This window comes from Thamnophis sirtalis, unplaced genomic scaffold (assembly GCF_051295495.1).
Source record: "Thamnophis sirtalis isolate CommonGarterSnake01/CBP01778 unplaced genomic scaffold, rThaSir2_p1.2 scaffold_3, whole genome shotgun sequence".
Classification (NCBI taxonomy): Eukaryota; Metazoa; Chordata; class Lepidosauria; order Squamata; family Natricidae; genus Thamnophis; species Thamnophis sirtalis.
This window is the reverse complement of record NW_028261383.1, coordinates 127,306,565-127,321,223: the sequence shown is the minus strand read 5'-3', so window position 1 is coordinate 127,321,223 and position 14,659 is coordinate 127,306,565. Positions and strand designations below refer to the sequence as shown.

At 45.0% G+C, this 14,659-nt stretch overlaps 1 protein-coding gene across 1 annotated transcript in view; it reads right to left on the bottom strand.

Annotated features, from left to right (window-relative positions):
- XYLT2 (xylosyltransferase 2) overlaps window positions 1–5,159 on the bottom strand; it is a 51,190-nt gene extending 46,031 nt beyond the window's left edge. Inside the window, exon 1 of the mRNA XM_014063561.2 lies at window positions 4,946–5,159. Within this exon, the coding sequence (XP_013919036.2) occupies window positions 4,946–5,086 (141 nt within the window). The 5' untranslated portion in view covers window positions 5,087–5,159. The remainder of the gene's footprint in view (window positions 1–4,945) is intronic.
- Window positions 5,160–14,659: the final 9,500 nt, after the last annotated feature.

Below are 14,659 nucleotides of genomic sequence, written 5' to 3'. Positions count from 1 at the left end.
AACACTATACTTAGAGAAAGCCTTTGTCTTCCAACAGAACTTGAAGAAATCGGGAAGAGCAATAAGAGTTTTCAGAAAACAGAAAACCCCAAACTGTTGCTTTAAAAAGCGTGGTTTAAAACAACCCACTTTGCAACTAATTGCCTCTTTAAGGAAGTCACATAAGAGCTGCAGGTAACCATTGGTGCTTTCTTATATCATGAAGAGATAAAAGGTGTGTTGGGAAAGGCTGGTTTCTTTTTTTATATTTCACTATCGAAATGCACAAAGATACCCGCTCCAGAATCTTCATCATACAATCAGAGGGTTTTCTCCTGAAATAAAGGAGCCACGAATTGGAGTTCAGTTTCAACTGGCAACTGGCATTTGGAGCATGACTAGCAGAGCCTTTGAATTCTTCACTGTTAATTCAAGCTGCGCTCTTCTGTCAAACAGTAAACTCCATTAAATTCAAGAGCAGAGGCACTTAGGACTGTAGTATCAGTTCCCCAACTACTATCCAATAGCCCCCAAATCAATAGGTTACCTTGCTTGGAATGGACTAAAATTACATCTTAGGGTGTAATTGGCTTAATGGATATTTTTCAGAGAAGCAGTAACTCAACGCTGGGAATTTATTTTTTGACAGACATCCCTTAAGGAACCATCCAATCCAAACCCGATAAAATCTTAGCAAATAAAAGATAAGCCTCTAATTTATTCACATAGCCCCCCCTCTCCTACTGCAAAGAAACGTACAATTATTTTGCATTAATTATTTTATATGCACTGTGAATCACAGTTCTATATTGACTTGATTAAATCTGTACTGACTTCTCTTTTTTTAGCCTGTTTTAATCTGCATGATAATGTAGCTACTGCATTTTTTTTAAAAGAAAGACTGGGCTGGTCAATGAAGTGATCAGAGATTAAATGGAAATTTTAGGATGGAAGGATGGCTTCCATGTCTTCACTTGAATGAGAAGGCACCCATTCAGATAACAAAAATAGCAATAGCACTTAGACTTATATACTGCTTCATAGTGCTTTACAGCCCTCTCTAAGCAGTTTACCCAGTCAGCATATTGTTCCCAACCACCTGGGTCCTCATTTGTATGAAATAAACTATTCCACAATCTAAAATGTTTATTTACTTTTTATTTATTTGTTTCTCTCCTTTATAAGTAATTCAAGGCAGCGAATACACACACACTTCCTCCTTCTCTTATTTTCCCACAACAACCCTGTGAGGTAGGTAGGTAGGCCTAAAGTCACCCAGGGAGCTTTCAGATCTAAGGTGGAACTAGAACTCACAGTCTCCAGATATCTAGGCCAGCACTTTAAGTCCACACAACTTTTAGTTATCAAGTTTGAGAAACGCTGGTTTAGAATAATCTGAAGTGCTCTACAAGATGAATCACAACAGTAAGTAATTTTGTTGTTCATATTAGGTCCACAGAAAGGAAAACAAAACCCCAAAACCCCAGGAAGCTCCTGAGCATCTAAGAAGGAGAGGTAGCAGACGTGAAAGAGGTTCCATAAAAAGATTCCCACAGAGGGATTTGTTCAAACATTTTAACAGTTCCATAGGGCAAAGGTGTTCCTTATTTGGTAGAACGCTGAAAGTGCCCTCTAGCACAGCAGATGGCAAGACATCAATTTGGACTTCTAAAAAAGCTCTCTAATATTTGGGCAGCGTCAAGATTTTAAAATAACAAGCAGACTAGATGAATTGAATTGAGAAAGCTAGCATATTACGGAGATAAGTCTTACCCACACTTGCTGGCTTTGATGGCACCTTAGCCCAAAGGTTGCCAGGTTGAATGCCACTTTTTATCATGTTCTTCTTCAATAACAGTCTTAGAGAAGCTTTACCGTATGATTATTTAGTCCGAAGTAAATTTATTAAACCCAGAGGGTAAAGCATATATTCCCCAAGACTGCCTTTTTAGGCCCCGACCAATATGACTGATTTACCTTTTCCAAAATCTACTTAATCCTGTTCTCTAATTGGAAGATCCTTGTCCAGCTTTTGCTCTCCAGATATGCTAGATTTCAACTCCCATAATCCCCAGCGATTGCCCTGTTGACATGCAATTTGTAGTAAAACCACATGGAGAGTGCTAGGGAGGGCAAAGCTGCCAATGCAGCAAAGGGCAAGAGTTTTGTTGGTTGCTACCTGACTGCCTCCATAGACCTGGTGGCTGTCACAATGGCAGAAATTAATGTCAAGAAGTTTGATTTTCTATGCCTTCTCCGGTTGTATTTAATTAAGAAACAATACTTGTTCCTTCTTCTTATAGTTATAATTTAACTACCAAACGATACTTTGGGTAAACATTGTGCTTCTGAAGGTCACAGAAGCTGAAGACAAGTATAGGTAGTCCTCAACCTACAACCATTCCTTTAGCAACTGTTCCAAGTTACAAAGGCAGTGGAAAAAGTTACTTACAACTGGTCTTCACACTTATGACCATTGCGGCATCCCCACTGCTATGTGGACAAAATTTGGGAGCTTGTCAACTGGTATGTATTTAAAACTGTTGCAGCATCCCGGGGTCACAATTTGCAACCTTCTCAACAAGCAAAGTCAATGGGTGAAAAAGTAATAAAATCAAGTGTGACTTGCTTATCAACAGAAACTCTAGTTTCAGTTATGGTCCTAAGTCAAGGACTACCTCCAGCAGGAAAGCACTCAACTCTGATAAGAAGGTTTGGAAACTTTTCCCTTGGCTTTTAGAGGAAGCATTCTTAAGATACCCATAACCTCTGACTTTCCAAACAGAAAAGCAAAACATGAATCTCTTCATAATTACTGTGCTACATGTTATGTCAGAGGCATGTTAACAATTTTTGTGGTAGGCATAAGAAGGATCAAGTCCATCTCAAACAACCAGGCTATTTTATACGCCTGCAAAATAACCAGTACAGGTATCTCAAAATATAACTTGGATATTCCATAACCAATACGGTTTTGAAAAAGCTATACTATGTTAAGCCCAACTAAATTAAGAAAATCAGGGGAAAAGGGCGAATACCAAAGAACACAAATTAGGAACGAATAATGGAGAACTTCACAGCACCAAATAATTCAAATTCTTCAGGTGCTCGAATGTCTTTACTAGGATTAAACTCCAATCATAACTATTTTAATTATACAGGCACCCATATGCCCACACATACAGAAACACAACTGTTCAGATTAAGGCATGTTGAAAATTGTGGAATGATTAGCGTGGCCAAATTTCCAAATTCTCCCATGTTTCTATGTTATTCCATGTTGATGCTTCTCAATTCATGTCCAAGGATATTTTTGTTTCCCCATAAACATTTATTAAATCAATGAAACAAACTCCAAAATGGCATACATTATTACTATTTTTGTTTTACTTTCTCAGTAAACTTGAGGTGGCTATGTTGACCTTTGCTTTGAATTTTTCAATGTACGTTCAGGACTCTGAACATGAGTACATATATCCTGACTGAAGCTGAAAGAAAAATGCCAAACCAACTTTTTAGTCTTAAAACTTGATGAAGAACAATAAACATGGTAATGTGGATAGAACAAGGCACAATCTTTTATCCAGGGCCTATCAGGAATTTACATCCGTTTCATTTTCCTCCTGGCTTGAGATATTTCCCTGCAGCACCTATATTTCTATATGGTGAATATGGCTAAGTTGTTAGTGTGTGTCCTGAAGCTCTGGATACTCCCCCCCCCTCCCACATGCAGGCCCTGCTCTCTCTCAGTAGCTTGATTACTGTCCAGAGATCTAGCAGCAGCTCACCTCCTGGGGTGAGATTATTTTTGCCATGCCCAGTGGAAATAACCAAGCCAAAAGAGGTTCTTTGTATCCTACAGGGTGACAAAAATAAAATCCACATACAGACATAGCTCACACTATAGTAGCCTCACAGAGCAACTCAAGAGCAATTTTGAAATGCAATCCAGTCTTGAAATTAGAGGAGGATGTCAATTTTCCAGATGTTCCTCCCCCCCATTGTATTTAATGCTCATTTAACACCACTTAGCATCCCTTTTATTCCCTCCTGATGCAACACCGTCTCACATTCGACCTTTCCTTCAGCAAACACAAGGACCTCTCTTCAGCGCTCTAGTTCCAAAACAAACCCGGGAGCTTCCTATACGGCCACTCTTACTAAAGGGAAGCCGGGCTTCAAAACCCCACGTTCCTAATGGCCGAAGGATGCCTGGAGAAATCTGCCATCCGCTCGGCATTACGTGCCTCTTAGTCTAGATCGCCACACCAAGTTTTCTCGGAGGGAGCACAAAAGAAGCGCGGTCTTCCCCATCCGCAAGACCAAGGTAACGTCTCCGTTGTGTTCAATTCCAAGGCTCCAATTGCAGTGAACTTCACAAGAAGACTCGGAGGTTTTTGGGAAGCGGCTCCCGGTCCTCCTTCAGAGAAACAGCGACAGTTCGCTATAGACGATCCTTCATCTTTTTTCCCCTTCTCCCCAAAGGTCAATTCCAAGATTCAGCCCTGCTTTTAACCATAACTCGATCGTCTAAGCGGTCCCTTGCTTTTCGGTCACTCTCCCAATTTCCCCAATGGCCAAAGTACTCCGCTCCCGTCCACCACCTCTAGACCGTTCAGTTCTTCACGCACTAGCGACGCTTGACCCGAAGGCATCCAAACCCGCACGCCTCCAAGAGCGGACGGACGCCTTTCCATTCCGGAGAGCACCATTACCCCACACATGCAAGGCTGGCTGACCCGAGGCACCGCCACTTTCCCAGCCCCAGAGACTGGAAAGTCCACCCGGCTGCTCTTGGCACCGATCCCGCCACGACCCCTCCAGCGTCCCCACTTTCCCGGGGGGGGGGGGCGTCAGTCTCTTCCTCTCTCCCCCACCCCCACTCTCCCCCGTCCTCCGTCGGGGATAGCAGCTCTCCCGCGCGATGCAATGCGATCCTTTTGCAGATTTCCCCCTTTTGCCTTACCTCTCCCTGGTCGTCCTCCTCCAGGCTGCTGAAACTCCACACCACCAGGCCCTGGATGAGCAGAATGGCCAGCGCCGTGGCGATCGCCAGCTTGTACCGGCGAACCAGCTTCTGCACTCGGACGCTCGCCACCATCTTCATTCCAAGGCGGCGGGCAAGTGGGGAGGGAGGGCGTGGGAGGGAGGGAGAGAGAGCGAAGGAAAAGAGCCCGCTGGAAGAGGGCGGCAGAGGGGAGAACCCTGCAAAGAGCGCGGGTGCGAGCACGCACGGCGCGGACGCTGGCGGGGGCGCGCACGAGGCGGGGCCGACGACCGCCACCCCGCTGGCTTGCGAGCAAGTTGGCGAGGCGTCTTCGGGCGGCTTTGTGAAACCCCAGGAGCGGAGAGATAGAAGGAGGGAGGGGAGACGAGAGGGGGTCCTTATAGAGCCCGGAGAAGAAAAGAACTCGCTGCTTGAACGTCTGAGGAACTCCCCCCTCCCCCTTTATCCTTGCCAATAGGGCTGGTCAAAGCTTTTACAATACAATGCATGGTTTGCATAAGGGGGAAGAGAGCGCTCGCCCTTCTCCCCTTTAAATTGCAAAGATTTCTCTGTCCCCCCACCCCCTCTCTTGGCGCTTCGTGCCGGCGGTAGGTCGCTCCGCCGTAGCCCTTCTCTCTTATACGTGAGATGGGATACAAAAGGAATCAGCGACGGGGACAAAATCGGAGACAGGGTGAAATATTAGGAAACGGGGATTTGTCGTAGTTACTAGTAGCGAGTAACTTTTGTTCCGGCCGAATCGGGACACAGAGAGATCCACTGGGTGATCTTGGGATCCACTGGGAACTCTCTTTCACGGCTTAATCTACTACACGAATGGTTTGCAACATGCCGTTCGGATATCTTTTGAAGAAAAAGAAGAATGGAAACAGATAATATTAAAGGAAGGGGGTCACTTTTTAAACAGCTTGTAAAAAGTGAGCTTTTTTCAAAAGTTGTAAAGCTGTTTGGACCAATATATTTTCTCTTGTTTGGACAATACTGCTCACATACACACTACATGAGTAAAATCGGTACAAGGGTTCTGATATTATTCACTTATGGATTTGTTTGTGGAAATGTCTGTATGGCGTGATTTGGGGATATGTAATGTTTTCTATCATTGTTACAAGGTGGTTCTTTGTGTTCCAGAGTTTTGCAATGTGGGTTAATCCTCCTTCTAACAATTTATTTTTGTTGGATGTATAAAAGAACACACTGAACATGCGCTGAAAAAAAATCAAGGTTTCAATATTTACTCAGACAACAATTTCCCTCAATAACTTTGGTTCATCTTTAATACGAGTGAGTGTGCAGTTTGCTCCCTGTTCCATTTCCTGGAAGTTTGACATTTAGACAAATCGGTCATCAATAGCCACGTAGAAATAAATCATATTTACACACCATTCAAAAGATACAATACAAAAGACAAGGAACTGAAAGAGCAGAACACATTTCCAGCAGCCAACACCCAGATAAGCAGGGATTAACACCAGGCAAACAACAAAGCAGAAAAGTACAGGGCGGGGCATAACCTTTTCCTAGGGGGTCACAGCAACACTTGTAATAACAACACAAATAATTCATACACCATTCGAAAGCCCATCAAAAACTGAGTTTATTGACACGATTTAATAGTCAGTATGACCACCATTAGCCCTTCGAACAGCATTCAAACGAGGTGGATAAGAACACAACAAATCTTCAAACAGTTCCGTTCGATTTTCCAGATTTTTCAACACAGTTTCCAAATTCATTCTCAAAGTTTCAACCGAATATCGATTTTGACCTTGCTCCTGAATCATCAGAGCTTCCACTTCATCCTTAATTATGGCCCCAATGTTCTCTGCCGGATTGAGATCTGGCGAATTTCCCGGCCAGACGTCATTGCCCCAAAATTCGACATTGTTTTCCTTTAACAATTGCTGAGTCGCATTTGCACGCATGCAAGGAGCTTTGTCATGAAGAAAGACAGCCTCACCAACCACCAAGACATTGTCTGGATCACTGAGAAATGGAATGACATTCTCCAATAAAATTTTCTCACGGAAATAACTGCCATCCCAGGATTCCCCTTTATCCTTCAAAACCCAATGCAGTTTCTTGGCTGTGAAAATGACGAAAATCCCGATGCAAGTCGGATTGCGAACGATTTGTCGATATCGTTCATGTTTGGCGATGTCGTCGACGTCTTTAGCCCAAATTCGATCGTTCTGGAAATTCGGTTTTCGAATGGCATAAACGAAGAATTCGTCAGATGGTGCCAAATGAAGAAAATCTTCCTCGGTCCATTCAGACAACCAATCGCACAACCAAAGCCGATCTTGAACGTGTGTTTGAGTTTTCAATGGTTTGCAAATGACGTGGAATGGCTTCAAACCTTCTCGTTCTCGATATCGGCCGATTGTCCTTTGATCAACTCGTTTTCCACGAATTTGAAGGATTTCTTGGGCCACTTTTCGGTTTCCTTTTCGTTGTTTGCGACTGCCAGTTGCAATGATGGCTTTGCTTTCTTGGGACAGTTGCAGAGGACGCCCTTCTCCAAATTTTGTGAAACATTCTTGGGCTGTTTTGTTCCAATTATCAGTAACCCAATCCGGATGACGTTTCAATTTGTTTGCAATCCATTTTCGATTGATAAACGTCGCTCCAGCATCGCGAGCCTCTCGAAAGGCAATGCATTTTATTCTGTCAATGATCCTTTGTTCTTCCGAATCGAATTTTCCAGCCATTCTTAAAGCAAATTTAACATTTAATAGCTCATTCAATTCAGTTTTTTATGGGCTTTAAAATGAGGTGTCGCGGAAGTTGTAAACTGCTGTCGATCTTGCTGTGACCCCCTAGGAAAAGGTTATGCCCCGCCCTGTATATCCTAACCAAGAAACGACCAAGGAGAAAACCATACCCCCTCGAAAAGTGATAGGGCAAGCTACTGTATATAAACAGGGAACAAAACCCACACTCCGCTTGCACTGATGTTACTACCTAATTAGGTAGTGAAACATCTGCAAGCCTATAGCCATGCTCAGAAAACACCTAGAACCCAACAGTTAAACCCTGAGCTATAGATATTATTAAAATACCTTGGAAAAGATGCCACTAAATTTCTTTTGATTTTTTTTTTTTGCCACCATAGATTTGCCACCACTCTCCTACAAAGTTAATGTATCTTAGTTTAATTGTGAAAACAAAACTGGAAGGAAGAAAATGGTGACAGGGCAAACAGCATATCAATTGAGGAGGCAGGATTCAAATTAGGAGTGTCAGGTCCCCACAGGTTTTTGTGTGGTCTATGAAGGGCCTTATTCCAAATATGACAGGGACCATTGTTAGGAATATAATCTAACGGTTGGGTTGACAATATATAAATCATGTAACATTGCTATACCTGTTTCCTTTAAATCATACTGTAAAATGTGATTGGTTGCTGTTTTCCTCAATCGGCCATAAGAGGGAGCCAGAATGACTGTTGGCTCTCTGTTTGTTAGATGCTGGGCTGATCTGATCTGAGTGTTTTGGAAGCTGGCTGTTAGAAAGTGCTGTGAGCTATTGTAAATTTTGCAACTGCTAGCAAACTTTGAGTACCAGACTGTTTGTATGATTATGGATTATTTGGATTATCCCTTAACTGAAAGACATTGATGACTGACTGTCTTATCCATGTATGACTTGGACTGTTTGATGGACTCTGATACCTCTATTTCCACGAAAGTAAAAGCCTACTTAAACTGCAGTGTCTCTGTATGCTGGTTTGTGTGTTCTCCAACAACACTCTCACAACGCTTCTCTGAACGTACTCGCTCTCCCAACAGGGAGATTACCTAACACTATGCCCTTTAGGGAAAGACTTTCAGGAGTTTTTAGGGTGAAATTGGTGCATTTTTATTTATTATTTATTGTTATATCATAGAAAATAAAATACCAAACAGCAAAACAAACAAACAAAACAAAAGCATACATTCAAGCCTAACAACAACAAAAGAAAAAATATTGTACAAATAAAGAGGAAAAAATAATACCGTTTGTATTGTATTGTATTGTATTGCATTTAATGAATTTATAGGCTGCCCAATCCCGGAGGACTCCGGGTGGCTTACAGAAAGAAGTAAATTATAAAAAAAAAAGAATAAAAAAAAAAAGGAGGAAACAGATTAAAACCTCATCATGCACCCAATCTGGTTGGGGCTAGACCTCAGTCATGAGGTCAACAGCCCCAGGCCTGCCGGAATAGCCAGGTTTTGATAGCCTTTCGGAAGGCCATGAGAGTGGGTTGGGTCCGGATCTCTGGGGGTAGTTCATTCCATAGGGTCGGAGCGGCTACAGAGAAGGCCCTCCTCCAGGGAGCCGCCAGCTGACATTGCCTGGCTGACAGCACCTGAAGGAGGCCCACCCTGTGCGATCTTATCGGCTGTTGGGAGGTATGCGGCAGTAGGCGGTCTCGCAGGTATCCAGGTCCTAAGCCATGTAGGGCTTTAAAGGTAATGACCAGCACCTTGAATCGCGTTCGAAGATCAATAGGAAGCCAGTGCAGCTCGTGGAGGATAGATGTAACATGGGTGTATCTTGGACCCAGTATTGCTCGCGTGGCTGCGTTCTGGACTAATTGTAGTCTCTGAACACTTTTCAGGGGCAGCCTCATGTAGAGTGCATTACAGTAGTCAAGTCTTGAGGTGACGAGGGCGTGAGTGACCGTTTGAAGCGCCTCCCGATCCAAATAGGGCTGCAACTGATGCACCAGGCGAACCTGGGAAAAGGCCCCCCTGTTCACGGCCAACAGATGATGTTCTAATGTCAGCTGCGGATGCAGGAGGACCCCCAAGTTGCGGGCCCTCTCTGAGGGGTGTAAATTTTCACCCCCCAGGATTAAGGATGGACTATCTGGGCTGTCCTTCGGGGGCAACATCCACAGCCACTTGGTCTTATCAGGATTGAGTGCAAGTTTGTTCACTCCCATGCAGACCCTGATAGCTTCCAGGCACTGGCACATCATGTCCACCGCTACACTGAGCTGGCACGGGGCGGAGAGATACAATTGTGTATCATCCGCATATTGATGGTATTTAATCCTGTGCTGACGAATGATCTCACCCAGTGGCTTCAAGTAGATATTAAATAGGAGGGGGGACAAGACCGAGCCCTGCGGCACACCATATTTAAGGTGCCCGGGGGGGTCAACCTTTGCCCTCCAACCAACACCGACTGCGACCTGTCGGAGAGGTAAGAGGAGAACCACCATAAAATGGTGCCTCCCACTTCCACCTCTTCCAGCCGTCGCAGAAGGATACCATGGTCGATGGTATCGAAGGCCGCTGAGAGGTCAAGGAGCACCAGGATAGAGGAATGTCCTCCATCCCTGGCCCACCAGAGATCATCGGTCAGTGCAACCAAAGCGGTTTCGGTGCTATATCCAGGCCTGAAACTAGACTGAAAGGAGTCTAGATAATCTGCTTCATCCAAGATCTGTCGGAGTTGAAGGGCCACCACCTTCTCGACAACCTTCCCCCAAAAAGGGAGGTAGGAGACTGGACAATAGTTCTTAAGAATAGCTGGGTCCAGAAAAGGCTTCTTGAGGAGGGGTCTCACCACAGCTTCCTTCAAAGGTTTAACATGTAGGATCCACCCTGGTGAAACTGGTGCATTTTTATTTATATATTTCCATTTCTATAGCTGCTCATCTCAATCCAATTGACTCTAGTCATTGGCAAGAGTTAAGACACTCCTCTTGCCCTGTAAAAAATCCCCCAAACTCCAAAATTACTATGGGGCCATAACAGGAAACCTGGCAGGGCACATTTTTGCACTTTGTTTCAAGTAGAATCATACATAACTTATTGATTTTTATTTAATTATTATCTGTGAACCTTCTCCATCTGATTCTTTTCCCTCCAATGATTTTATTGGATCTCACACAATTAAAAGCAAAGCCAAATAAGATAATGAAGCCCATAAACAGTTTAAACAGTTAAAAACTACGATAACAAAAAGACAGGGGAGAGAGTGCATTCTAAACTCACAATGCAGCCATGTAACAGACTTCATACTTCTAGCATCAGAGTTTACATCCGGGCAATTAGGACGACAAAAAGAACATACATTGCCTCTCTGATTGCTTCCGCTGAGTCGCGCCCAGCCGCGTTGTTCAGGATAACCCGTTCCCTCCTAAATAGGAGGGATACGAGCGATCCTTTGCAAGGCAGAGCTGAGGACTACGTCCAATTCCTCGCGGATAAAGTTGCTCGGCTTCGGGCGGACCTGGACTCCAATTCTGCAGAACCAGCTGAGGCACTAAGGGATAATCTGGTAGGACATCACTGGATTGATTTTCAGGCTGTTACCCCTGAGGATGTGGACAAGGCCATGAGAGCTGTAAGTGCCTCCACATGTGTACTGGACCCGTGCCCCTCCTGGCTGGTTGTTAACAGCAGGGAGGTGACACGGGGCTGGATCCAGGCGGTTGTTGCCGCCTCCCCTCGGGAGGGGGTCTTTCCCCCCGCATTAAAGGCGGCGGTGGTGAGACCCCTCCTGAAGAAGCCATCTTTGGATCCGGCCGTCCTAAACAACTATCATCCAGTCTCCAACCTCCCCTTTGTGGGGAAGGTTGTCGAGAAGGTGGTGGCCTTTCAGCTCCAGCGGTCCTTGGAAGAAACCAATTATCTTGATCCCTTCCAGTCCGGTTTCAGGCCTGGCTACAGCACGGAAACCACTTTGGTCGCATTGACCGATGATCTCTGGAGAGCCAGAGATGGAGGTCATGCCTCCATCCTAGTACTCCTTGACCTCTCTGCGGCTTTCGATACCATCGACCATGGTATCCTTCTGCGACGACTGTGGGAGGTGGGGGTGGGAGGCACTGTCTTACGGTGGTTCTCCTCTTACCTCTCGGACAGGTCGCAGTCGGTGTTGGTCGGAGGGCAGAGATCGACCCCTAGGCCCCTAACGTATGGGGTGCCGCAGGGTTCGGTCCTGTCCCCCCTCCTCTTTAACATTTACATGAAACCGCTGGGTGAGATCATTCGATGGCACGGGATAAAATACCATCAGTATGCGGACGATACACAGCTGTATCTGTCCGCCCCGTGCCAACTCAATGAAGCGATTGACGTGATGTGCCAGGGCCTCAAGGCTGTTATGGACTGGATGGGGGTTAACAAGCTTGTACTCAATCCAGATAAGACCGAGTGGCTGCTGTGCTTCCCTCCTACTAATTGGCCAAGTGTTCCATCTCTCAGGCTGGGGGGTCAAACAGTATGCCCCTCAGACAGGGTTCGCAACTTGGGAGTCCTCCTGGACCCACAGCTGACTTTTGAACATCATTTGTCAGCTGTGACCAGGGGGGCATTTGCCCAGGTTCGCCTGGTGCACCAGTTGCGCCCCTACCTGAACCGGGAGGCTCTCACAACAGTCACTCGTGCCCTTGTGACCTCCAGACTGGAGTACTGCAACGTGCTCTACATGGGGCTGCCCTTGAAGAGTATTTGGCGACTTCAGCTTGTCCAGAATGCAGCCGCGCAAGCGATTGTGGGTGCGCCTCGGTTCACCCACGTAACACCTATCCTCCGCGAGCTGCACTGGCTACCTGTTGATCTCCGGGTACGCTTCAAGGTGCTAGTTGTCACCTACAAAGCCCTTCATGGTATTGGACCTGGGTACTTGAGAGACTGCCTACTGCCAATTACCTCCACTAGACCAATTAGATCCCACAGACTAGGCCTCCTCTGAATTCCATCAGCCGGCCAGTGTCGACTGGCGACTACCCGGAGGAGAGCCTTTTCTGTGGCTGCTCCGACCCTCTGGAACGAACTCCCCGTGGTGATTCGTACCCTCTCCACCCTCCAGGCCTTCCGCATAGCCCTTAAAACCTGGCTGTTCCGACAGGCCTGGGGCTAAAGATTCGTTGCCCCACTCGAATGGTATGACTGTTGTGCTTTTAACTGTGTATGATTTTATGTTTTTTTGTTATTTGTTTGTATTTCCCTTCCCTTGAGTTGTGAGCCGCCCTGAGTCCCCTCAGGGAAAAGGGCGGCATATAAATAAATTAAAACTAAACTAAACTAAACTATGGGATCCTTAGGCCTGATGGCAGAAGTAAGTATTACAAACTTCTCAGAAGGCTAACAGAGTTGGGGGCCAATCTCACTTTGTGGGGGATGATATTGCAGAGGGCAAGTGCCACTGCAGAAAAGGCTCCTCTCCTGGATCCAGCCAAATGATTGATGGAACCCACAATATACCCCTCGTGCCAGTCCTACTGGGATCTGACCTCTGTTGTTTTTGTTCTTAGTCACTGACTGTCTCTTCATTTTCCTCCAAGATACCAGGTCACATTATAACCAGAGGTGGGTTGCTCCCGGTTCAGCCCGGATCAGGCAGACCGGTAGTAGTGGTGGTGGGAGGCTCCACCCACCCACCTGGATGCTTGTGTGCATACGCAGAAGCATTGCATGCACACGGGAGCACGCCCAAACCAGTAGTAAAAACATTGGCAACCCACCACTGATCATAATAGATTTTATGTATGTTGGGGCTACCTTTGGACTATGTCTGAATAAGAGGGAAACTACTACTGATAGTCCTCCACTTATGACTATAATTGAGGCCAGAATTACAGTTGTAAGTCATGCCAGTTATTAAATAGGTCATCACATGACCAACCTGATTTTAGAACTTCTTTGTGGTGGTCATTAAGCAAATCTGCAGTTGTTAATCAAATCTACCATCCACAATGAACATTTTTTCCTCAAAAACAGAAGTAGACATTGGTTTCCGGCAAAAAGCATCATAAATTTCAGTTGCATGACTGTGGGACACTGCAAACAGATGTAACTGCAGACTGGTTGCCAAGCACTCAAAATGCTATCACGTGACTGTGAGTGGGGGTTGTAAGTACTTTGTTTTGAGTCCACCATAGCTTCGGACAGTCACTAAGTGGCCAGTTGTAAATGAAGAATTACATGTATTTTAGTGCCCATATACTAAGGATGACTTGAGATTGTCTTAACCCCTTGGCTGGGGTCAAGATGAAGGCACATTAGGTGGCCATGGTAGAAAAGATATGTTACCAGGGAATGCTTGTGTCATGGTTAGGTGTAAAGGAGGAATGTCTTCCTTTGCCTTGTTTGAAGATTTTTTATTTGGGAGATAATAAAACATGTTTGCAGCATTATGCTGTGTAATGATCTAGGTTGTAATCCTCTTTTCCCCCCCTAAACTCAGATGATTAATTCCTAATTGTATAGATATTGATGTGGCTTCCTCTACTATGTATTAAGTTTATCATGCAGAGGTTGCTAGAACTTCATGATATATTAATAATCATAATAATAATTAATAATAGCAAGTATATACCACTTCATAGTGCTTTGCAGCCCTCCCTAAGAGGTTTACTGAGTCAGCATATTGTTAATCTGGGTCCTCATTTTACCCATCTCGGAAAGATGGAAGCCTGAGTCAACCTTCAACCTGGTGAGATTCGAACTGCTGAACTGTTGGCAATTGGCAGTCAGCAAAAGCAGCCTGCTGCACTCTAATCACTGCACCACCATTCATATTGCAACAGAAGCATGATTTATCCCAACCATCCTTAACCAGTTACATGTGTACCCATTGTGCTATTTACTTTTGGGGTATGCAATGTGGTAGACAGAACAGAAAAGGAGTAAGAAAAAGTTAAAGTAATTACCAGAAATAAGGAAA